The 23,943-nt window shown below is 61.5% G+C and overlaps 2 protein-coding genes and 1 long non-coding RNA gene across 10 annotated transcripts; 2 read left to right on the top strand and 1 right to left on the bottom strand.

Moving 5' to 3' along the window:
- Positions 1-690: 690 nt before the first annotated feature.
- Positions 691-2,651, bottom strand: LOC149914722 (uncharacterized). The gene is made up of 3 exons (XR_016460233.1): positions 2,255-2,651; positions 2,004-2,094; positions 691-1,302 (listed from the first exon to the last, which is right to left on the bottom strand). It is a non-coding gene; the product is annotated as an uncharacterized LOC149914722 (long non-coding RNA).
- An 809-nt stretch (positions 2,652-3,460) lies between these two features.
- On the top strand, positions 3,461-10,459 carry TLE5 (TLE family member 5, transcriptional modulator). Of its 4 annotated transcripts, none has more exons than XM_031604693.2 (7): positions 3,461-3,741; positions 3,994-4,091; positions 5,204-5,267; positions 6,484-6,528; positions 7,690-7,752; positions 8,851-8,925; positions 9,479-10,459. In XM_031604693.2, exons 1-7 carry the CDS (start codon positions 3,715-3,717, stop codon positions 9,695-9,697), a joined length of 591 nt encoding a protein of 196 aa, XP_031460553.1. In that variant the 5' UTR covers positions 3,461-3,714; the 3' UTR covers positions 9,698-10,459. The 4 variants fall into 4 exon arrangements, with proteins under 4 accessions (XP_031460553.1, XP_031460555.1, XP_031460554.1 ...); XM_031604695.2 differs by having other exon boundaries at positions 3,463-3,741; positions 4,018-4,091; positions 9,476-10,459; XM_031604694.2 differs by having other exon boundaries at positions 3,464-3,741; positions 4,015-4,091; positions 9,476-10,459.
- A 3,142-nt stretch (positions 10,460-13,601) lies between these two features.
- TLE2 (TLE family member 2, transcriptional corepressor) lies at positions 13,602-23,900 on the top strand. Of its 5 annotated transcripts, none has more exons than XM_031604691.2 (20): positions 13,602-13,718; positions 15,852-15,937; positions 16,115-16,178; positions 16,664-16,708; positions 17,400-17,462; positions 17,591-17,665; positions 17,879-18,053; positions 18,597-18,613; positions 18,833-18,919; positions 19,109-19,153; positions 19,799-19,915; positions 20,706-20,823; positions 21,323-21,480; positions 21,566-21,642; positions 21,852-22,101; positions 22,325-22,572; positions 22,694-22,841; positions 22,927-23,077; positions 23,188-23,264; positions 23,340-23,900. In XM_031604691.2, exons 3-20 carry the CDS (start codon positions 16,158-16,160, stop codon positions 23,445-23,447), a joined length of 1,980 nt encoding a protein of 659 aa, XP_031460551.2. In that variant the 5' UTR covers positions 13,602-13,718; positions 15,852-15,937; positions 16,115-16,157; the 3' UTR covers positions 23,448-23,900. The 5 variants fall into 5 exon arrangements, 4 of the variants coding, with proteins under 4 accessions (XP_031460551.2, XP_031460548.2, XP_089981960.1 ...); XM_031604688.2 differs by lacking the exon at positions 13,602-13,718 and adding an exon at positions 15,546-15,778 and having other exon boundaries at positions 17,882-18,053; XM_090125834.1 differs by lacking the exon at positions 13,602-13,718 and adding an exon at positions 15,546-15,778.
- The last annotated feature ends 43 nt before the right edge of the window (positions 23,901-23,943 follow it).

Genomic DNA, 23,943 nt, shown 5'->3' with positions numbered 1-23,943 from the left:
ATTTATTTTTGGCAGCTTTGTTAGATGGGTTCACCTGGGGCTCTCAGAACCCCTCCGTGCCCCAAAGAGCCCCTCGCTGCCTGCAGGGCCCTGCAGCTCCTCCATGTGCTGCTCCACCGCCGTCCCCATCCCTGCTGACACACGCAGCCCCACTGCTTGGGTGAGGTTCTAATCCTCTCTTTTCAGAGGCAGACACGCAGGCCAGCTGGAGGCAGCCCATTAAAGTGCCATTTACTGGGCACAAGCGAATTTGTGTTCCCCAGGACTGGCATTTGCCAAGATTATACCATAAATTAGAGCGTTTCCTGGAAGAAAGTAAAGAGAGAAGAAGAAAAAAAAATATGATAAAATGGAATCTTTTGTAGCCAACGTGAAAGCCAATAAAGGAACATTTCATTTTTTGCTTGGAAGGGAGCAGCAGCACGTTGTTATGGGCAGAAGGAGAGCTGAGATGCTCCTTCCCTTCACCTGCACACGGGGTCAGCACCTTCTGTGCAGGGCAACACTGCATCCCATGGGATGGAAAATGCAGGGAGCATCACTTGTGAGCACACACAACGTGTTGCATGGGGCGTGCTGCAGGGATGAGACCTGCTCCAAGGGCTTTTCAACCAAAAAGAGGGCACCAAAAATGGGGACCTCAGCACTGATCTGCTCCGGGGCGATGGCCCACCCCATTTCCAACCCCTATCCCTCAGGGACACAAAGCCTGCCTGCACTATTAATAATCCTTGGCAGGAAGCTGTCACAGATTTCACTAATATGGAGACGTCGGAGGGAAAAAGCTACTGCACAATATGCAGGAGCTGTCACAATAACTCAGCTGCTATATTGTTCTCTTTAAAAATAAATAGCACAACAGCCCAGCCTTCATTGCTGGAGCCATGACGTGTGAGGTTTTATTTTTAATCAGAAAATGCACTGATTTTTCAAGACAGACAGAGAACAGCAGCCGAAATTGAGGAAGGCTCCCTGTGCACACACCAGCCCTGCTCCTCACTCCTTGTTTTTGCCATGCAGGGATCCAGCAGCGTTTCTCTGTTCACTGGAGCACTGCTGCCTCTGCCCATAGGGCTCTGCTGCTCTGGGCATGGTTTCTTCCAGCAAAGCAAAGCAGAGAAGAAGCAGTGCTTTGTTGTGGGGATCCCTGGGGCATTGCAAGTCAAAAATTGAGCCCCACATTGCGATGGTGGGGGTTTGCACTGTGATGGTGAGCCTTGCAATACGATGGTGAGCCCTGCATTGCAATGGTGAGCCCCATGTTGTGATGGTGAGCCTTGCACTGTGATGGTGAGCCCCATCCTGCAATGGTGAGTCCTGCATTACAATGGTGAGCCCCACACTGTGATAGTGAGCCTTGCACTGCAATGGCGAGCCCTTCATTGCAATGGTGAGCCCCACACCATGATGGTGAGCCCCATATTACAATGGTGAGCCTTGCACTGTGATGGTGAGCCTTGCACTGTGATGGTGAGCCCTGCAATGTGATACTGAGCCCTGTGCTGTGATGGTGAGCCCTGCATTGCAATGGTGAGCCCCACACTGTGATGGTGAGCCCTATACTGCAATGGTGAGTCCTGCATTGCAATGGTGAGCCCCATATTGTGATGGTGAGCCTTGCACTGTGATGGTGAGCCCTTCATTGCAATGGTGAGCCCCACACCATGATGGTGAGCCCCATACTGCAATGGTGAGCCCCACATTGCAATGGTGAGCCCCACAATGTAAATGGTGAGCCTTGTGGTGCAATGGTGAGTCCTGCATTGCAATGGTGAGCCCCACGCTGTGATAGTGAGCCTTGCACTGTGATGGTGAGCCCCACATTGCAATGGAGAGCCCTGCATTACAATGGAGAGCCCCATACTGTAATGGCACAACGTGATGGTGAGCCCCACATCGCCAGGGGGCTCAGATCCTGCAGCATCAAGCCAAGGACCATAAAGAATTGGGGAGGGGGCTTCGCTGATTGCCAAGTTTGCCAAGGGCAGATGTGCCTGACCCACCTGGTGGCCTTCAGTGATGGCATGGTGGCCAAAGGAAGGGCAACTCAAGTTGTCAGGCTGCTGTTGTGCAAGGCCTTTGCACGGCCCCAAACTGCAAAATGGGAGAGAGAGGGGGTTTGTTTGCTTGGATGATCACAGCTAGGGGGCTGTGGTCCGTGGCAGTCACACAGCCCCCCCCCTGGGCTGCACCTATGGGGGGCAATGGGCAGGGAGGGGGCTGTTCCATCTGCTCTGCCCTTGTGAGGCCCCACCTGCAGGGCTGCATCCAGGTCTGGGGTCCCAACACAGGAGGGATGTGGGGCTGTGGGAATGGGAGCAAAAGATGCTCAGTGTGCAGAAGCACCTCTGCTATGGAGACGTGTTGATGGAGCTGGGGGTGTTTGGCTCTGGGGAGACCTCATTGCAGCCTTCCAGCACTGGGGGGGGGAGCGACTTTTTACCATCTGATAGTGATAGGGTGAGGGAGAATGGCTTCAAACTAGCAGAGGGGAGACAGAGGTTAGATGTGAGGAAGAAATCCTTTACCCAGAGGCGATGAGGCCCCAGCAGTGCTGCCCAGAGCTGTGGGTGCCCAACCCTGGAGGTGCCCCATGCAAGGACAGGCTGGGGAGCCTGAATTGGGGGGGGTGGGGGTAACCAGGGTGGAGGAACCCATAGGGGGGGACTGAGGGGGGTGGCACCCAGGAGGGGAGAACCTGGGGGGGGGGCAACCTAGGGGGTGACGACCCATGGGGGGAACCCGGGGTGGAGGGGGTCCATAGGGGGGAAACCGGGGGGGCACCCGGGAGAGGGGAACCTGAAGGGGGGACCCATAATGGCTCGGGGGGGGGGGCAAACCGAGGGGTGGGAGACCCGGGGGGGGGGGACCCAGTGTGGGACGACCATAGGGGGGGACACAGGGAGGATGACCACAGGGGGGGGTCACGAGGCAGGAGTCCAGAGGGGGACAGACCCAGGGGGGAGGGGTCCGGGGGGAGAAACACGGGCGGGGACCCGGGGGGGGGAAACCAAAGGGGGGACCCAGGGGGTTACGACCCATAGGGGGGGATACAGGGGGAGGGGCGACCCATAGAACCCGGGAGAGGGAATCCGGGGGGGACCCAGGGAGAGGGACCAGGAGGGGGGAGACCTGGGGAGGGGGTGGAGACGGGGGGGGGGGGGTGTAATGGACCATCTTTAAGGTGCCCCCACTCTAAGCTTTCTCTGATCCCACGACGCTCCGCGGTGCTCCCATAGCAGGTGCGGGGCTCTCCGTCCCAAAGCAGACCCCAAACCCAGGGAGCGGAGAGGGGGGGGGCAGAGCATCACTGGGCTGGGGGGTGGGAAAGGAGGAAGGAAGGAAGGAAGAAGGAAGGAAGGAAGGAAGGAAGGAAGGTGCGGGGGGGGAGCGGCTCAGCGCCCCGCACCGCCCGGATCGCGGCGGGGGCGGAGACGGCCGTGGGCCCGCCCGGCCCGGGGAGGCGGCGGCGGGGCGGCAGGTGGTGCCGAGCAGCCGCAGGACGGAGCGGATCGCAGCCGCCATTAGACAATAGGCGGCGGCTCGGGGCAGAGCGGCGCGGGGCGGCCGCGGGGCCGGGCCCGGCGCGGACAAAAGGCGGAGGAAGAGGAGGAGGAGGGAGGAAAAAAAAAAAAAAAAAAAACCATAAAAACAAACCAAAGCAGGAACGGAGCGGTGGACCGCTGAGCGCGGTGAGCCGGGCTGCAGCCTGACATGATGTTTCCACAAAGCCGGCACTCGGTACGGCGGCACCGGGAGAAGGAAGGAGGGGAGGAAGGAAAGAAGGAAGGAAGGAGGGATGGGGGGAGCGCCGAGAGCTGCCTCCTCTTCCTCCCCATCCTCCTCCTCCCCGCCCGCAGCCACCGGGAGCGGCGGCGGGGGGTGCGGGTGACCTTGGGCGGCGGCGGTCCCGGTGGCGGCTGGCTCCGGTTGGGGGGTGGGCAGGGCTGCGGGCCCCCCATTGGGTGTGCAGCGCTGTGTGTGTTGTTCAAGGGCTCCTCTCACCTGCCGCAGCAGCTCAAGTTCACCACCTCCGACTCGTGCGACCGCATCAAGGACGAGTTTCAGCTCCTGCAGGCCCAGTATCACAGGTACGTGTCGGGTAACCGCCTCCAGAAATCACCCCCGGCATCCCGGGGGGGTCTGCCGTGCACCCGGACTTGGGGTCGTCCGCTTTGCCGCCGCTTCCCTGCACGGACCGGGACGCGGCGTGGCCCCAGAAGATGGGCTCCGTGCGGCAGAATGCGCTGCCCTCCCCTCCCAGCCTGGGTTTCCCCCCCGTGCGCAGCCTTCCCAGCGTGCTGTCGCCTCCAGCTCCCACCTGGCAGACTGTGAGCACCCCGGGGGGAGGCCCGGTGTTCACCCGTTGCTGGCCTTCCTTTGGCAGAGGACCGGGAAGGGACCCAGCCGTGCGGTTTGGCCAAAAGCTGCAATCCGGGCAGGGGAACGCACTGCCCGCCCCCGAAAGATGGGATTCTGGAAGGAGAAAACGCTCTTCCTTCCACCCCCCCGCTCCCAGCCAGGTCTTCCCCCAACGCACAGCCCTGCCAGCCCTCCCGTGTGCAGCTCTTCCAGCCCTCCCGCCTCTCGCTGGGAGTTTTCCTCCCCTCTCCCTGCTGGCTGCCATTCTTGGATCGCGAATGCTGCAGGGAGCACTTAAAGCCAAATGCTTCCGCTTTTCCGCCTGCGGAATGGCTTCTGCTGACCCAAAAGCTGGCTGCTGATGGGCTCTCTTGCTGTTTGCTTTTTAGCTGCACGCATGCACCAAACCGTTGCTCTGTGCCCCGTTGCTCCCACCTCCCCCCCCCGGGGCTCAGCATCGTGCAGCGTTCTGCCCTGACCCCCCCCCCCCCCCCCGGTGCTGCAGGACCCGATCTGCTCACGGAGCAGCAGGTTTGGTGGAGGTGAAGCTGTTTCTTGTTTGAAACATAAAACCACGGCACATGCTGGTTGCAGCTGCCGGGCTGGGGAGCTGCGTAAAGCACAGCCAGCAGCACGTTTGCTCTTAAGGGTGCAAGGAACCCGAAAGAAAGGGGAAAAGCAATCATTCTGGAGGCTTGCGCTGCACCTGGGCTTCCCCAAAAGAGGTTCTGGCTGCTCGCTGAGCTGCACCGGGTCACACAGCAGGCTGGGATGGACCCTGCAGGATGCGACCCGCTGCCCTCCTGCTCGTGGTTTCTCTCACTTCTTTCTGCCTTTCCAGCTTGAAGTTGGAATGCGACAAACTCGCCAGCGAGAAATCGGAGATGCAGCGTCACTACGTCATGGTGAGGAGCTGCTGGGGCAGCGTGTGGGTGGCACGGGTGGGGAGCAGGTGCTGCTGCTGCTGGGTTCGTGCAGACAGAGCTGCTGGGGTGCATCTGGGGTGGAGGGGTTGTGGAGTTGGTGCCCCGCTGGGATCCCGAGGAGGAACCTGCCAGGGAAGAGCTGTTTTTATGGGATGTTGTCCTGTCCATAAAGAGGGGCTGATCCTTGCTTGTGCTGCCCGGGAGGAAGCGGGGAGATGTGGAAATGAATGGGAAAATAGAATCCCAGGCATGGTGGAGCCTTCCCATCCTCCTGTGCCACCCGTGGGTCCCATCCCCGAGCCCAGCACGCCTGGCACAGAGCTGCTCGGTGCACGGAGGAGCCTGCTGCTTAATTTCTCACTGCTAAATGCTTGCTCCATGCAGCATGGATGCTCACACAGCCAAACCTGGAGGCCTGCTGGTCGTTTTTTACCCATTCGTACCACCAGAATCGGTGACCTCGGCACTGCAGGGTCCTGCCCAGCGTGCAGGGAGCTCCTGGCTGCGTGCAGAGCTGCTCTGCTACTTGAGCAGGCCCTGGTGAGCAGCGTGGTGCTCCTGCTTCCCGCCCGGGCTGCAGGATGCAGAGAAGCAGTGATGTGGGAGCAGACAGAGCAATGCAGTTGGTATCAAAGCAGCAGCAAGCTGCTCCTCTCAGAACGAAGCGAGCGCAGACGTGGATCTTCTTTTCCCCTTTGGAAGAAGTGAGAGGAGGAAAGATGAGGAAGGAGATTTCTGAAGTCCTCATATCAGCCTTAAAAGCAGCTCTTGGAGGGGTCGGGGATCGACTTCTCCTGCCAATAGCTTGCACTGGAGCTGCCTGTTGCTGGTGTGTGTGAGGGGGGTGGTTTTTGTGTGTGTGTGTTTCGTGCAGCTCCTTCCCAAACAGCTGGAGCTGCGTGCAGCTGGAGCCCAGTGCTGAGCCCTTCCATTTGCTGCTGGAGCAGCCACGTGGGCGTTAGGAGATGGGCCAGGCACAGCAAACAGAGCCGGGCTGTGCCTCTTTCCAGCAGTCATCTGCAGAGCACTGAGCTCTCACCATCGTGCCAGGGCTCTGTGAAGGTGCTGAGTGGGCTCTGGGTTATTTCAGGTCCCACCTGGGCTGGGGACAGTAGGTTTGCGTGGATGTAGGGGGCTTGTTGGCCTGCTGGAGTCCTGATTCTGTCTGTCTGTTCTCTTCTTCCCTGCTCTGCAGTATTACGAGATGTCCTACGGGCTGAATATTGAAATGCACAAACAGGTATGGGGAGGGGGAGGGCGGGCTGCGTGCTGTGCCCTCTGTCCCTTCGGTGGTATTTCAGGATGTCAGACGTCAGCGCTGCTTTTGGGATCACCAGCTCTGGTGTGGGGGAGGACCTGCACATTTTTTCCACCCCTTGACCTTATAAAAACGTCTTTTCTTGCTGGGAGGAAAAAAAAAAAAAATCAATCATCCTGGCAAAGAACTGCCTTTACAAACCCTTCTGGAAGGAGGGGATCCTGCGGGTGCTTTGGCTCTGGGTTCACACCTGTCTGGGCTGGGTGGAAGGGGTGATCCTGTCCCCCACCCCACAGATGCAGTCAGTGCTGAGCTCTGCTGCAGCCTGGCTGAGTTTGTTGGTTGCCCTCGCTGGTGGTTCAGCTGTTTGGTGCCTCAGTGGCTAATTACCTGTGCTGCTAACAATGTGAGCTCCTTTAGCTCTCGGTCATCTGTACGTGTCCCAGCTTGGCTCAAAGCCTCTTAGCACCATTCTGCTCCCTGCAGATGCACTCAGAGCCTCCGATCCCATCACCTTGGGAGGGAAATCTTTTGGCCAAGCTGCAGGATTTGAGCCACGGCTCCTCACTGCCATCTCCCAGCCCACAGCAGTGCTCGCCTGAACCCTGCGGGTCCCTCTTCCCCTCTTCCTTTGGGCTCTTAGAGGGTAACCTGCAGAACTCTGACTGCTTTGCTCTTCCCCAGCCAAAAAGCTTTAATGCACCCCCAGTTTGCTGCCTGCCTTTGATGCAGGAGCTGCCCCCAGCCCTGTGCTCTGCGTCAGCCCATGGGGGTAATGGGTGGGGGGCTGAGGATGCCCAGCAAAGTGAAGGTCACAGCCCACCTGTGTCTGCATGGTGGCTGTAATTCAGCACATCCCCACCCGGGTCTGTAATAAATTTTCTCTCCGGTTGCTCCCGACTTCATTAAATGAACACTGGAGACCCTGAGAGGGAAGAGAATATTGAAAACTCGCTCTTTGCTGTCAGCAGCTCAGATTTATTTAAGCATCTGGGGGCTGCGGTGTCCCCCCACTTATACTGGGCTCCCTCCAGCACCCGTGTTGTTGTTGCAGGGAGCCGGCCGTGCTCAGGGTGGGTGCAGTGGGGTCCCCTCATGCCATTCCTCTCTGTTGTTTGGTTTTTTTTTCCTTCCCCTCTCCAGGCTGAAATCGTCAAGAGGCTCAATGGGATCTGTGCACAGGTCCTGCCCTACCTTTCACAGGAGGTAACTGCCTGACCCCCCACCCGTGGCACCGAGGAGCCCTGGGGTGCTGGTGCCCTGTTCCTCCCCACCCATGCCTGCTCCATGCAGGACGAGCCCTTCAGGATAGGTTGGAGCCCACATCCCAGCCGTGCTGGGACTGGTGGGTCTGTCTGTCTGTCCGTCTGTCCCCTTTGTGGGCAGCTGCAGACAAACTGGGCTCAGTTCTCACCCCGTTCCCGTGACTCCCAGCTGCTCCTGACTGGGTGGATGGCTGAACATTAAAAAATACCTCCATGTGGCTCCTGGAGACCAGGTTCATCTGCCTCATTAATTAATGTGGCTGATGGGCTCCTCCCACTCCCCTGGGAAATTAATTGGGAGGGCTCGGGGGAAGCTGCTGAAGCACCCTCACATGATGTCTGTTTGCCAGTCCTTGTGCTGCCCCCAGGCTGAGCCCTGCGGTGACTGTTCAGGTGCTGTGGGGTGGGGAGCTGCATTTTGGGACCTGGATAAGCTGGGGGATGGGGGGCCAGGCCACACTGCTGCTGCCCACCTGGCCTGGGGAAGGCAGAGTGGCTTGCTGAGCAGATCAGAGGTGGCTGATAACTAAGCCCCAGCTAAACCCTTCTAAACCCTTCGCTTCTTAATGCGACACGTTCCCCCTCCCCAGCCCCGTCCTTCTGCCAAGCCAGAAAGAAAACCCTGCTGGCAGCACTGAGGTGCTCAGGCCTGGTGCTGGGAGACCTCGTGCTCTCACAGGATCAAACACAGCCATCCTTCATTTTTTTTTAAGTGCTCAGTGCAGCTCTTCCTGTCCCTGGAGGGGTGCAGGGCTCATCCACAGCAGCGCCTTCCAGGTTGGAGCCTGGGGTGCATCCCAGGGCCTGGGGAGCTGCCCGAGAGCTGCTGATTTTTGAGGCTTGATGTGTTTTTGCTTTTCGGGGGGTCTGATGCTGTGTCAGGGCTGGGCAGGGTAGAAGGTGCAGAGGGGTGACTACAGTTATTGGGACCACGTGGCCACAAGGATGGAGCAGGAGGGTGGCTGTGTGTGCCGCGTCCCTGTTCTCCTTCCTTCCTTAAGCCTTTAATGACACCAAATTCCTCTCTTCCCCACCCCAGCACCAGCAGCAAGTCCTGGGAGCCATTGAACGAGCCAAGCAGGTGACGGCGCCGGAGCTGAACTCCATCATCCGTGTACGTGGTGCAGGTTTAAGTTTGGCTGCGGGGGGACGGGGTCAGTGCCTGCGTTGGCAGAGCTGGAGGTGTGCCCAGTGGGTTGGGGTGGGCTGTGTGTGCTGGGATGGGCTGTGTGTGCTGGGGTGGGCTGTGTGTGCTGGGATGGGCTGTGTGTGCTGGGATGGCCCCGCTGGTTCTGTCCAGGCTCCCTGGAGCATTGCTCGGCTGTGCAAGGGAGCGCAGGCTCTGCTCTGCCCCACAGAGCGTAAAAGGAGAGAGGCTTTGGTTTGGGGCAGGAGCTGCAGCAGCTCTTTGCTGTGAAAACACCATCTGTTCCTAGTCAAGGCTGAGAGGGGTTTAACCGCATCCTCAGAGCATGCCAGCAGCCAGGCCAGGCATCCTGTGGGCTGGGGGCTGTGTTCCACGGGGGACGTCGTCGCTGGGGGGCTGCCGGGGCTGGGTGCTCTGTGGGTGCTCCTGAAGGGGAAGCTGGGGGACGGGGGGCTCGGGTGCCCTTGCAATGACAGCTGCCCCCTCCCACCCCCCGCCCGCCCCTGGTTCCCTACAGCAGCAGCTCCAAGCCCACCAGCTCTCGCAGCTCCAAGCCCTGGCGCTGCCTCTGACTCCGCTGCCCGTGGGGCTGCAGCCCCCATCCCTGCCCGCCGTCAGCGCCGGCTCCGGCCTCCTCTCGCTCTCAGCCCTGGGCTCCCAGGCACACCTGGCCAAGGAGGACAAGAACGGCCACGACGGGGACGCCCACCAAGACGACGACGGGGAGAAATCAGATTAGAGTGAAGGGGTCGGGGCTGCTGGGGGTGTGTGTGTGGGGGGGGGGGGGGGTGTCCGTGCCAGATGCAGCACCCACAGGGCAGCAGAGCCCCAGGGTGGCACCATGGCAGCCGCTGTGCGCCCCCCCAGCCCGGCTTCATCCCGCTCCGTTCCGGGGGCACCGCACCCACTGCTCCCCTCGGTATTTAACAACAGCCCTCAATCCTACAGGTTTCTGCACAACTCCCTGCCCCAATTACCCCCCCAACTCCCCCCCCTTCCAACCCCTCTCACCTCGCTGTTCTGCATGTCTCTGTTTTTAACCAGTCCCGCAGCAACCGCCGCACTTCCACGTGTCCAGCCGGGTTTTCTCCGGCTGGGGGGGGGTGGGGGGGACCCTGCTGCCCACCCCCCCTTGGCAGAACACCCACTGCTGGGGGGCTGGGAGCCTGGGGGTGGCTGAGGGGCATTTGGGTGCCTGGGAGCCCCCCGTTCCCCTCCCCACGCCCCCCTGTAGAGGATACAGCAGCTTTCTCTGTTCTTATCTCCGTGCGCTAGCGTGTCTTCTAAAAAAAAAAATAATAATACAAAAAATGGAACAACGACGACGACGAAAGAAGAAGAAAACTAAATAATAATCTGGTGTTTGTATATAGTCCTTTAGACAGATCTTGTTTTGCTTTTTGTGTTTAATCACTTGACCTATAATAAGAGGAACTGAAAATGCTGTATCAAGGACGTACAAGCTGTGCCTTTCAAATAAAGAAATACGAAGGTTGGTTAAGATGGTGACGTGCTGCCTGTTTTCTTGCTTAGAAATGCTCTCCTGGGGGTGGGGGGGCCCTCAGGAGGGCATGGCCCCCCGTTGCCCCTGGGCTGTGATGGCTGTAATAGAATTGGCTCTTAATAATTAGAGCTGTCCTCTGGTTAGCGAGCCTGCCCTGATAACATCTTCCTCTGCTGTCTCCCAGGCCAGCTGCAGTGGGAGAATTTCCTTCCCCTGGGGAAGGGGGCTGTGAGGCATGCGGCAGAGATGGGGCTGAGCAGCCAAAATTTGGGGGGGGGTTGGTGTATGAGGGGGTTATGGGGCCTTGGGGTGGGCTATAGGGTGTATGGGGCCTGCTGTCTGTGATGGGCTGGATGGGAGCCTGAGCCTCGGCGGGGTTATGGAGCCTGTGGGTTATGGGGTGCTGGGGGGTTACGGGGCCTGGGGTGCAGGGCTGTGGGGTGGTTATGTGGTCTTGGGGGGGGTTAGAAGGCCTGCAGTCTCTGATATCAGACTTATGGGGTCCTGGGCCCTGGTGGGTTATAGGGATTGCAGTCCCATACAGGTTGTGGGTCTGCAGGGTCTGCAGCCTATGGTGGGTTATGGGGCCTTGGGGTGGGCTATAGGGCCTGCTGTCCGTGATGGGCTGTGAGGCCCTGGGCCTTGGGTGGGTTATGGGGCTCTGTGCAGCTTATGGGGCCTTGGGTGTATTACAGGGCCTGCAGTCGTTGATGGGTTATGGGGCTGCGGGCTTCAGTGGGGTTACAGAGCCCTGGGTGAGTTATAGGGTCCTGGGCCTTGGCTAGATTACAAGGTCTGCTGTCTTTGATGGATTACGGGGCTGTGGGCAGGTTGCAGGGCATCAGGTGGGTTATGGGGCTGTGGGGTTGGTGGGGTTACAGACACCGGGGTGGGTTATGGGGCTGTGGGGCTTGGTGGGGTTACAGACACCGGGGTGGGTTATGGGGCTGTGGGGTTGGTGGGGTTACAGACACCGGGGTGGGTTATGGGGCTGTGGGGTTGGTGGGGTTACAGGCACCGGGATGGGTTATGGGGCTGTGGGGTTGGTGGGGTTGCAGACACTGGGTGGGTTATGGGGCTGTGGGGTTGGTGGGGTTACAGACACTGGGGTGGGTTATGGGGCTGTGGGGTTGGTGGGGTTACAGACACTGGGGTGGGTTATGGGGCTGTGGGGTTGGTGGGGTTACACACTGGGTGGGTTATGGGACCCACGGCCTCAGCTGGATTACAGGGACCTGGGCTTCATTTGGGTTGCAGGTCCTGGTAGATTACGGGCCCTGCAGCCCTTGGTGGGCTATGGGGCCATGGGCTCTGGGTGGGTTACAGGGCATAAGGTGGGTTATGGGCCTCGGGGGGGTCACAGCTCCTGAGCATCAGGTGGGGTCACAGAGCCTTGGGTGGGTTATGGGGCCTCGATAAATGACAGGTCCTGCAGCCTTTGATGGGCTGTGGGCTGTGGGCAGATCACAGGGCATCAGGTGGGTTATGGGACCCCCTTTAGGGGTCAGGGAGCCCAGAGCACCGCGAGCCCATGGCGGCGCTCTCTTATCCAAGCACAAGGATGGGGCTGAAGCCCGGCGTTCCCCCAGCCCTGCGCTGTGCAGCTGAGCTGAGAGCAGCTCCAGACAGGAGCTGGCTGAGCAGCTCGGGTAGCTGCATCCTGACCCCGGGTCCCACGGCTGCCCCCGGGGCACGGCCAGAGCTGGGCAGGGGGGATTCCCGTGTGAAAGGGCAGCGCGGCTCCGGGCTGGGGGGCTGCTGGGGGGGGCGGCTGCGGTGCGGTGGTTGCTGAAACTCTCTCTGCTCTGTAAGTGCTGCTGAAAATCCCGCTGGGAGCGTGCTGGCTGCGGGGAGGGCCAAAGCTTTTCAAGCGCTTTCACCTCGAGGTCACCGGTTCAGACTCAGCCTGGGGGCAGGGAGCGCGGTAAGTGGATGTTATTCCTGATGGATGTGCGAGGGGAGGAGGATTTAGGAGAAATTGGTCTGGGGCGTTTTCAGGCTGGAGACTTCAGAGGAACAGACGTCCCTGTTGTTAGAGCTAATTAGCAGCTTCGGTTCGGTGGGCAAAGGGTCGAACAAACCACGAGGCTGCTGGCTGAGCATCCCCGGCTGCCGGCGGGCTGCGAGCTGCTCCCGGCCGGGCTGCTGGCACTTCCTTGCTCCCCGCGGGAGGCTGACCTGCTTCAAAGCACACAGACAGAGCTTTCAGGCTCTCCAAATCCCCCGCACCTCCCAGCAGATGCTGGATCTTGTGCTCTGCTCCCGGAGCACGCCGGCTTTGCGCTCAAGGCATTCCTCTGGGCCTCCCCCACCCCCCCAGGCCGGCAGTGCTGCGGTTCCCCGCCTTGGGTTTGTTTCTGATCTCCCCATTCCTTGGGGAACCTTGCTCGAGTTGGGCTCAAATTTAAAAAAAAAAAAAAAAAAAAAGGTTAAAAAAAGGTTAGAAATCCCCTCCTGACTCTCCTCGTAGCTGCAGACCGGAGGAAACAGCCTCGCTGTGTCCAGACAGCCTGCTTTGCCTCTTGAGCTCCCACTGCAGAGCTGCCAGCCCGTCCTGCCCTGGCAGAAGAGGTTGGAGGCACGCGGGCGGCGAGCGGCGCGGGGTCCCCAAAGTGCTGCTGATCTGTGATGATTGAAGACCTTCTTCTGGCAGACAAACCGCTCCTGAGGATGTGGTACGAGAGTGGGAGAGCGATGCGGGCAGAGAGGCTGCGAGCCAGCCCTGCTGGCACAGGGCTCCTTGGAACAGCTCCACAGAGCTGTGGCTTGTCTGGGGGGGGGGACAGGGAGCCCACGCCCTGCCCACAGAGCCTCCAGCCCTGACCTGACGTCGATTCCTGCCTGCAGCACTTGGCGGGACCCCCGGCCACCTGCCTGTCGCTGGAGAGGTGACAAAATGGCATCTTTCCTCCCTGGCGAGGTGAGTCGCTGCCAGTTCCTCGCTGGGTCAAGCAGGTTTCCTCGCTTTATTTTCTGCCATCCCCTGCCGTTTCCTCCTCCCCTGCATCGCTACAGGAACAGCGGGGATTGCCTCCATCACTTCCCCCCTCCTGGCTCCCAACCTCTTCATTTTTCAGCACAGCTTTGCTTGAAACAATGGCACAAGCCTGCCAGCCAGGAATGCTTTGCAGCGCGGTGGAGCAGGGCCTCCTTCCCAATTCATCACTAATGCAGGAACGCCAAGCCCTTCCTGGCTGCAGCGAGCACGAGATAAAAGCTAAAAGAGGCATCAATAATTAAAAACCACTCAGAGCCGGTAAGTGCAAACAGGAGCCAACGTACGGATCGAAGGCAGCGCCAGCGATGGGGGCTGTCAGCTGCTGGGCTGCTCACAAGGCTCCCACACCCCTCTGTGTCCCCCCCAGCCCACAGCCACGTGGTGACAAGGTGTCCATGGGTCCAGCAAACAAAACGGGTGCGAGTCCATGCAGGGAAAACCCAAATCTTGGGTGATCCCAATTTTGCACCCACACTGTATGGCCACAAACATCCCCAAGCTGCTCTGCCCACTTTCCCTGCTGTGGGGGGAACTCAACCCTGCAGCTCCCCCAGCCCTGTGTTACTTTCCCCACATCCTCTTCCCCACGCCTGCAGCCCCACATTCCCTGCCCTGATGTCCCCTGCTCCTTGTCCTCCTCTCCACGTCCCCTTCCCTGTGTCTGCTGCCCCGTGCCCCTTCCCCACATCCCCTGCCCTATGTCCCCAATCCCACATTGCCTGCAGTGTCCTCTTCCCCATGTCCTCTTCTTCCTGTCCCCTTCCTTATGCCTGCTGCCCTCTGTCCCACATCCCCTTCCCCATGTCCCCTGCAGCGCCCACTTCCCCACATCCTCTTCTGAGTCTTCTGCCCCACATTCCTTTCCCCACATCCCCTTCCCTATGTCTGCTGCTGTCTCCAGTCCCATGTCTCCAGTCCGATGTTCCCTGCCCCATATCCCCTGCCAGCGTCCTCTTCCCCATATATCCTTCCCTGTGTCTTCTGTCCTATGTCTCCAGCCCCCTCCCCCATGTCCCTTGCCCCATATCCTCCCCCTTGTCTCCAGCCCCAGGTCCCCTGCCCCATAGCCCCTTCCCTATGTCTCCAGGCCCCAGCCCCACGTACCCTGCCCCATGTCCCTTTCCCTACGTCTCCCAGCTCCACTTCTCCCACCCCACATCCCCTTTCCTATGTCTTTAGCCTCAAATCCCCAGCCCCATATCCCCTCTTCTATGGCTCCAGCCCCAATTTCTTGCCCCCTATCCCCTTCTCTACGTCCCCTCCCCTATATCCCCACCCCTATATCTCCAACCTCACATTCTCTGCTGCCTATTCCCTTCCCTATGGCTGCTGCCCTGTATTTCCAGCCCCCTGCCCCACATCCCCTGTCCCACATCCCCTCTGTGTCTCCAGCCCCAAGTCCCCAGCCCCATATCCCCTCTTCTATGGCTCCAGCCCCACTTCCATGCCCCATATCCCCATGCCTATATCTTCAGCCCCACATTCCCTTCCCTATGGCTGCTGCCCTGTGTCTCCTGCCCCACATCCCCTCCTCTACGGCCGCTGCCCCACATCCCCCGCCTGCCACATGTCTTTTAACCCCCCGTTACGACGTAGATGCCGATACCCGCCCTCCCCTCCCCCACCCGCAGCTCTCGGGTCTCTGCGGGCAGCGGGGCCGTGGGGGGGGGTTGGGTTACCGACACTCCTCCACCGCCCCACGTTACTTTGAGTGGCAGCCGGCGGCCGCCGCAAGGCCTGGTGGGCCGATGGTCCGCCCTCCCGCTCCCCCCGCGCTGACTGCTCCCGGTGCGGCCGTCGCCGAGGCGCGGCGTCCCCGGGCTGAGCGCAGCCCCGGCGGCGGTGGCGGTGCGGGCGATGCGGGCGGCGCGCGCCCCGGGCGGCGTCAGCGGGCGGCACGTGGAGGGCGGGCGGCCTACAACTCCCATCGGCCCCCGCGGCGCCCCGCCCGCCGCGATTGGTCGAGACGTCACGAACCCATGTGGGAGCTGAGCGCGACGATTGGCCGGCGCTCTCGCGGCGCCGGCCAATAGCGTGCGCGGCCCCCGCCGCGGCGGGCTGTGAGGCTGCTTAAGGTGGAGCGGCACTCGGGACTCCCGCAGCCTCCGGTACCGGCGCGCTCCGGGTCCGGCGGGGTCGCGCCACCTTAAATCGGTCCCCGCCACCGCCGCCCCGCTGCGCGCCCCCGCCGGGTTCTCCCCGTGGGGATTCCGCGGGCTGCCCCGGCCCGGTCACGTGATCCGCCCCACCGGAGCGGAGCCGCGGTGCCTCTACGGGGAGCGGGCGGTGCGGGGATGTTCCCGCAGGGGCGGCACCCGGTGAGTACCGGGCTTTACCGGCGCCGTCCCGGGAGCTCCGCGCGGCTGACGGCGCGCTGCTCTCCTCCCGCAGCCCGGGCAGCCCTTCAAGTTCTCGGTTTTGGAGATCTGCGAGCGGATCAAGGAGGAGTTCCAGTTCCTGCAGGCGCAGTACCACAGGTGGGGGGGGAAGCGGCGGCTGGCCGGTGAACGGGGGTCCGGGCCGCGGGGCTGCGACTCGGGCTTCCCGTGCCGCCCCTCCGTGCCCCGAGCCGGGTGTGGGGCGCAGGGAACGGCGGTGACGCCGCTGTGGGTTTCGGTTCCCCCCCCGCTGAGGACCGCCGCTCCGCTCCGCAGCCTGAAGCTGGAGTGCGAGAAGCTGCTGAGCGAGAAGACCGAGATGCAGCGGCATTATGTCATGGTGAGCCCCGCCCGCCGTGCCAACCCCCCCCCACGACCCCAACTGCACCCCCTCCTCACTGCGGGACCCCGCGCTGAGGGCTGGGAGTCAGGTGGGAGGCGATGCCCCGGTGCTGTGCCGTGAGTTTGTCTCTCAATTTTATTTATTCCCGTTTCTTTGGTCTCTTGGGAGCCCCCCCTCCTGCACCCTGGGAGCCCCCAGGAGCTGTGGGGCTGACACTGTGCCAAGGGGGGCGATGGGGATGGGGATGGGATGGGGATGGGATGGGAACATCATTCCTTCTCATTCTGTACCTCTATGAGACCTGCTGTGCCCCATCCAAAAAGCTTGCAGCCCCCTCCCCTGGGTGACACAGCCCCTCTGGGTGGGAGCTGCCCCACAGAGTGACCCACTGAGTTGGAACCCACGCTGCTCCGGGACCCACAGCACTGGGCAGGGAATGGGGCAGCAGCTCCCGACGTGGCCGTGCTGTGATTTCTTTGCAGTACTATGAGATGTCCTACAGGCTGAACATCGAGATGCACAAACAGGTGAGCGGGGTGGGACATCACCTCCCTCCTCCCCGCATCCCTCAGGGCTCCTGCACTGGGGTCTGGCAGCTGTGGGGCTGAGCACACACCCCAAAGTCCTCCCTGTGGCCCCAGGAAACAGTGGGAGCTGGAGCCTGCAGGCAAACAGATTGTCTTCCTTTTATATCTGTTTTCTTTTTAATTTTTTTTTCCTCTCCTCTTTCTTCCCTTTTCCCGAACACAGAGGAGTGTTTTCACCCTTCCCCACTTCCCCTTTTGTTCCAGCGTTAATTTGCTTTCCCTCTTCAGATTTATCAATCCAGTCATCGCGGGCTTTCTGCCAGGGAAATTAGTTTGGACCTATGCCTGACAAAGTGGCAAGTCAACTGCCATCCTCCTCCAGCTGGCTCAGCCCCTCTGCCTTTGCTCCTTTTGTTAGCAGGGGAACCTGGCAGAGCCCTCCAACACGGCCCCACGTGCTCCCCTAACCCCAGTGGGGCTGAGGATTGTCCCCATGGGGTGATGAGGGATGGGTGCTGTGGGTCAGCCCCTGGCTGTGTGTGTGATTGTGGGGTACCTGGAGCTGATGGGGGGGTTGGGGTGGAGGTGGGAGGTGTTTCTGCCTTTCCGTGGGGAGGAAACACTGGGTGCTGTGCAGCACTGCTGGGATGGGGCGCAGAACCACGGGGCTGATTCCCACCTCCTCTTCCAGGCAGAGATTGTCAAGAGGCTGAGTGCCATCTGTGCCCAGATTGTGCCTTTCCTGACGCAGGAGGTGAGCTGGGGATGTGCAGGGAAAGGGCAAAGTGGGGCCATGCTGAGCAGAGGGGGGAGTTGTGGGGGGGAGAACAAGGCTGGAGGGGTGGGAGAGGTTTGCAGCAGTGCTGATTGCCCCGCTCTCAGCACCAGCAGCAGGTCCTGCAGGCGGTGGAGCGGGCCAAGCAGGTCACCATGGGAGAGCTCAACAGCATCGTTGGGGTGAGTCTCACTGTGTGGCAGTGGGGAGGGCGGAGGGGGGTCTTCATTGCTCGGTGAGCCCAGCCCTGAGCTCCAGCAGGGGGGTTTGCTGCTGGGTGCTGTTCACAGAGCCCCCCCCGTCCGACTGCTCCTTCCACCTCGCATCTCATCCCACTGCACCTTGCACTGCTGCCTCCTCCCCGTGTTGAGGACCGTTTGCTTTCTCTCCTCCAGCAGCAGCAGCTGCAGCACCTCTCCCATCAGCCCCCCCAGCTGCCACTGACCCCCCACCCCTCTGGTGTGCACAGCCTGCCCGGGGGGGCCGCGGGGCTGCTGGCCCTGTCGGGGGCACTGATGGCACAGTCACAGCTGGCAGCCAAGGAGGAGAAAGCAGCGCAGGAGAGCAGAGGTGAGGGATGGAGAACAGCTGCTTTAACCCTTCTGATGCTGACCCGTGTCCCAGGCACGCTGGGGGCAGCCCTGCCGCCTGCTCTGCACGCTGCCAGCTCGTTAAACATCTGCAGCCCTGCGAGGCTGGCTCAGTTTTTGGCTGATGGAGTGGCTGCCTTGCAGCGACAGCTCCCCAGAGCATGGGCTGTGTGCGTGGCTGTGTGCACACCTGGGTCCTCTGCACCCCTGTGCCCCCCACTGAGGGTGGACCTGAGACCCCCCCCACCCTGCTTACTGCAAGGGTTCACCCCTGATGAGGATCCGTTGCCTAAAGCTGAGACTTGAAGGGAAAATCTTGATGGCCACGAGGCTGTGGTGGGTGTACACCTACACCCTCCTGTAGGTGTACAGGAGGAAATTTGGGGCAAAGTGAGGTGGGCAAAGTGGGAAACTGGCACAGCCTCCCTTCTGTGCCTCCTCTCCCCACCGTGGGTGTTGCACTGACAGCCCCCTTTCTCCCCTGTCCTGCCCTGCTGACCTGCCTGTCCTGCCTGTGCTCCAGAGCGCAGCCCCAGCCGGGTGAGTGGTGCCTTGGGGGTGTGAGGGCATGGGGGGGCTGTGGGGGGGCTGCTGTGGGATGGATCGTCTGCTTTGCAGTGGGGCAGCTGCCCCCAGGGGTGGCCCTGTTGGAACAGAGCGGGTGGAAAGGTGGGAATGTGGAAGCGTTGCTGGGAGGGGATGGGAGAGGCGGGGCGCAGGGCTGGCTGCCTCCCCTCACACCTCCTGTCATCTGCTCAGAGCGTGTCGGCATCTCCAGAGAGCCCTCCTGGTGAGGAGATGGGGCTGAAGCGGAGCCAGGAGGAAAAGGAGCTGCCTGGCCGCTATGTGAGTGTGGGGCTGCTGGGTGGGGGGCAGGAATCCTGCAAGGAGACGTGCTGAAAAGTCCCATGGAGATGGGGGGGCAGAGCTGCCGTGGGGTCTGCCAGGAGGGACGTGCAGGGGAGAGAGCAGAGCCTGGTGCAGCCTCTTCCTTTGGACCTGGCCACATCCCTCTGCATTTCTCCCATTGTGCAGGACAGCGATGGGGACAAGAGTGACTACAACCTGGTGGTGGATGAGGTAAGCCCTGGCTGCTCGCAGGGTGCTGTGCTCTGTGCTCAGCTGGTGTAGGGCTCCGGCTGCAGAGTTTGGAGTTCATTGGGCTGCTGTGCTGGGGCAGCCGGCCAGGACATGCAGTGGGATGTTGGCGCAGCTGGGGTTGGTTCTGAGTGTGGCAATGGGGGCTGAAGGCTGTGCCAGCTCATGGCTCTGCCCTCCAGCCCCACATCAGCACCTCTCCCACAGCATCTCATATGGGGAGGAGGGCACAGCCGCCCTGCTCTCCTTCCCCAGCACTCAAGCAGGCGCCTCACACTCACACTACTCTCTTGGCACAGCCCAGAGAGTATTTTTTTGGGGACGCCCCTTTTTTTCCCCATAGGGGACTCAGGGGATGGACAGCACACACGTTTTGTTTTTTTTTTTCTTTTTACCCCCCTCCTGTCACTTCCCAAGAAAACACAGGAAGGAACCTCAGCTGGGAGTTCTGCGGAGAGCGGCACATTAAAAACTGCTCAGTGGTGTAATTGTGGTGATAAAAATCACAGCCCTAATTGAATGCTTATAGGGGAGCGAGAGCTGACGGGTGGCCTTGCCTCTGAATCCTCCCCCTCCAGCACGGAGGGGCTGCAGTTCCTGCCCCACAAAGACCTCTTTTCTCCTTAGGACCCCCCCTCGGAGCCCGGCAGCCCTGGCAGCCGCCCCCCCCCAGCCCAGGATGTCCCTGAGAGCCCAGCCTCCAGCCGGAGCACCACGCCGTGCCGACGGAAGGAGCCGGGGCTGGTAAGGGCTGTGGGGCAGGAGATGGGGCTGCACTGTGCTGTTCCACCTGGAGGGTTCCCCAGAGCTGTGGTCAGAGGTGTGTGCTGGTGAGGAATTGGATGCTGTGCCAGGCAGGGCCGTGGCTCTGCAGGTACGTTCCATCTGGCTGCCTGAAGGATTCCCCAGAGCTGCTCTGAGCCATCGATTTTCTTTTTTTTTTTTTCCCTCCTTTCTTCCTTTTTTCTTTTCCCTCCCATCCTCCTCGCCAAGCACCAGCCCCCTGCTCAGATTGAAACATCAGCGTTGGGGGGGGGAGGGCTGCCTCCATCACCCCCTCCTCAGCCCCCCAGTCCCCTCCCAGCCGCCGTGGGGACCCGCCGCCATTCGTCCTGGCTGGCCCTGGGGTCAGGAGCCGACTGTGGGTGCAGGGAGCAGTGAGCTGCTGCTCCCTGGGACAATCGGATTAGAGCAGACAAAGCGCCCTGAGCAATCTGCCAGCACAGCACGCAGCTTTGCTCTGTTATTAATTTTTTTTTTTCCCTCTTTCCCCCCTCCCTCCCCCTTTTTTTTCTTTTTTTTTTTTTTTGCTGGTGTCGACAAAATCCCCGGGGCAGAAAAAGAGGAAGAAAGAGGAGAGGCCGGGAGGAAAATAAAAAGAGGGCTGAACAAGGAGGGGGGGGGAGCGCTGGGCTGGGCCCCCCCCTGCAATGGGGAGCACATGGGGAGCAGTAGAGCCAACTCCACTGGACCCCCAACTACCTCATGGCTTCCTTAGGTCTGTTTTTGATTCTGCTCCTCTTCTCTCTTGCAGCTGCCCCCCCCCATGGCCGTGTCCTCCTCATCCCCCCCACCCCGTGATGCCCTCACACCCGGTGTGGGGCCCAGCTCAGCCACCCTTCCCCGGCAGCCTGCAGCCAAGGACCCCCCCGGTGAGTGCCCAGGGATGGTGTGATCCAATGTGGGCACCTCCAGAATCACTGCGTGGTGAATGTTGGAGTGCTCAGGTGGGGCTCGGAGCCACGGAAGGGTTTGTGCCAATGTGGGTATGGCCAGGAGGGCAAGCTGGGGCTGTGGTGTGGGTGCTGGTCCTCTGGAAGGGCTGAGGGTGTAATTAAGGGAAGATGTGGGCTGAGGGCTTGGGAAGAGCTTGGCTGTGGCTCAGTGAAAGGGACCAGAAGTGGTGGGAGGAGGAGAGGGAACACTGGGGAGAAACAGAGCCCAAAGCGAGATACGAAACCTTGGTCTGGGCTGGAAACTAACAGAGGTTTAGCAAAGATGGATGTCAGTAACATCCCGCAGCCCTGGTGCAGAGCTGGGCCCTGCCTGCCACAGGGCACTGTGGGCTGAGGGACCAGGTGGTATGGGGCCAACATTTGGGGTCTGGGGGCTGCCCCGCTCCTCCAGCATTTCTCTCCCCTCTCCTTACAGCTCTCCGCAGCCCCTCTGTCAGCATCTCCAGCCCCTTCACCTCCCTGGGCCTGCTGCCCCACACCTCCCTCAACGGAGAGCTGCCATCCTCCGCTGTGTACGTGGGCCTGCAGCTCCCAGCCCAGCTCAGCAGCGCCGTGTATGGGCGCTCAGCCATGGTAAGTCACCCGTGGGGCTGGGCGGGATGCTCTCCGTTGGTGCCGCTGCTTTTGGAGCTCACAGTGCCCCCACTGCGTCGTTCAGGTGGCTTTCGAGTCGCACCCTCACCTGAGAGCCTCCACGCTGCCATCATCCCTCCCCAGCACCCCCGTGGGGAAACCGTAAGTGGAGATGGAGGGATGGAGGGGACGAGATGTGGGGGGGGACAACGCCATGGGAGCGCAGCAGTGGGGACAGCCCTCTGTGGGGCGACGCTGGCCGCCCCCCCTGCTCTGCCGTCCCCATCGCCGCTCCTCTCCTCTCCGCACGGCGCCGGGTGGCCCCGCCGTGGCACCGCGCGGCTCCGTCACCGCTCCGTCCCCTTTCCCAGCGCCTACTCCTTCCACGTCAGCGCCGACGGGCAGATGCAGCCGGTGCCGTTCCCCCCCGACGCCCTCCTGGGCTCCGGCATCCCCCGGCACGCGCGGCAGCTGCACAGCCTGGCCCACGGCGAGGTGGTCTGCGCCGTCACCATCAGCAACTCCACGCGCCACGTCTACACCGGGGGCAAAGGCTGCGTCAAGGTGTGGGACGTGGGGCAGCCGGGCACCAAGACGGCCGTGGCCCAGCTGGACTGCTTGGTACGTGGGGCGCGGAGGGGCTGCGTGCCGGGGGGTCCCGGGGCGCCGGCGGTGCCGGGAACGAACGGGCGGAGGAGAGCGCGGGGGGTCCCGGAAGGGATGGCGCAGGGATGGGGTCGGGGACGTCCCCCTGCCCAAACGTGCGGCCCCCCATCGCGCCCTGCCGTCCTGGAGGGGCTGAGGGCCAAGGGAAGGGGCTGACGGGGTCCTCCCTGCGCCCCAGAACCGCGACAACTACATCCGCTCCTGCAAGCTGCTCCCCGACGGCCGCAGCCTGATCGTGGGGGGGGAGGCCAGCACCCTGTCCATCTGGGACCTGGCGGCCCCCACGCCCCGCATCAAGGCCGAGCTCACCTCCTCCGCCCCCGCCTGCTACGCCCTGGCCATCAGCCCCGACGCCAAAGTCTGCTTCTCCTGCTGCAGCGACGGCAACATCGTGGTGTGGGACCTGCAGAACCAGACCATGGTGAGGTGAGCAGAGGGGGGAACGGCAGCTTTGGGAGGAGGAGATGCTGGAGGTGCTCCTTGGGAACAGGCAGCCCTGATGGCCGCGCGCTCTCTCTGCGTCCTCCCCCACTCTCCTCTCCCCCAGGCAGTTCCAAGGCCACACGGATGGAGCCAGCTGCATCGACATCTCCAACTACGGCACCAAGCTGTGGACGGGGGGGCTGGACAACACGGTGCGCTGCTGGGACCTGCGGGAGGGGCGGCAGCTGCAGCAGCACGACTTCAGCTCCCAGGTAGGCGCCAGGTCCCCCTGATGTGTCCGAGCCCCCCTCCGTATCCAAGCCCTGCCCTGCCCCTGCCTGCCCCCTCCGCCCCCAGATCTTCTCCCTGGGGCACTGCCCGACGGGCGAGTGGCTGGCGGTGGGCATGGAGAGCAGCAACGTGGAGATCCTGCACGTCACCAAGCCCGACAAATACCAGCTGCACCTCCACGAGAGCTGCGTCCTCTCCCTCAAGTTCGCCGCCTGCGGTACGGGCACCGCCTGCTTCCTTGGGGCTGTAGCCTTTTGGGGGGGTCCCTGCAGCCCCCGACCCTGCGTGCCCACGGGGTCCCACACCGCTGCTTTGTCTCCTGCCCAGGGAAGTGGTTTGTGAGCACGGGGAAGGACAACCTGCTCAATGCCTGGCGCACGCCCTACGGAGCCAGCATCTTCCAGGTGAGGGGCTGGGGCAGCTCAGAGTGGGGGCTGCTTCACCCCCACCACCCTCACCCCCATCCCTTCTCCTTCCAGTCCAAAGAATCATCTTCGGTGCTGAGCTGTGACATCTCCATCAATGACAAATTCATTGTGACTGGCTCTGGTGACAAGAAGGCCACGGTGTATGAGGTGGTGTACTGAGCTCCCCCCTGTCTCTGTTGCTCAGATATTGGAGGCTGAGCCCCCCAAACTCCCAGCACTGCTGCAGCCAGCCCAGCCCTCCTGCTCTTTGAGCTGCTTCCTCCTGCTTCTCTTCCTGCAAGCTGGGGAGCAGGTGACACTTTGTGCCCCCCCTTCCTTTCCTGCTGCTTGACGGAGGGGGGGCTGGTTGGGGTGAGGGATGCAGGATCCCCTCCGTGCAGAGGGATGCAGGGCAGGGGGTGGTCAGTCTGTCTGTCTGTCTGTCTGTGGTAGGGAAAGGGGACACAGCCATGAGAGGCAGGAAGCTCAGAGCCTGGTGTTGGCCCCTCCCTCCCCCCCCCCATTTACTGCTACTGATTCAATGGCACCAATTTTCTGCTGCAGCCCCAGCTGTGAATTATCAGTAAAGAGATGTATTTAATGGCGTTTTCAAATCCTTACTAATAAAAAAAAAAAAAAGGAAAAAGAGTGGTTGGTGTGATGTGGGGGGGGGGCC

The sequence above is a fragment of the Phasianus colchicus genome, chromosome 28, assembly GCF_987193195.1.
Source record: "Phasianus colchicus chromosome 28, bPhaCol1.hap1.1, whole genome shotgun sequence".
In the NCBI taxonomy this organism is placed as follows: domain Eukaryota; kingdom Metazoa; phylum Chordata; class Aves; order Galliformes; family Phasianidae; genus Phasianus; species Phasianus colchicus.
Note: the sequence above shows the minus strand (reverse complement) of the source record. Positions and strands in the feature narration are given on the sequence as shown.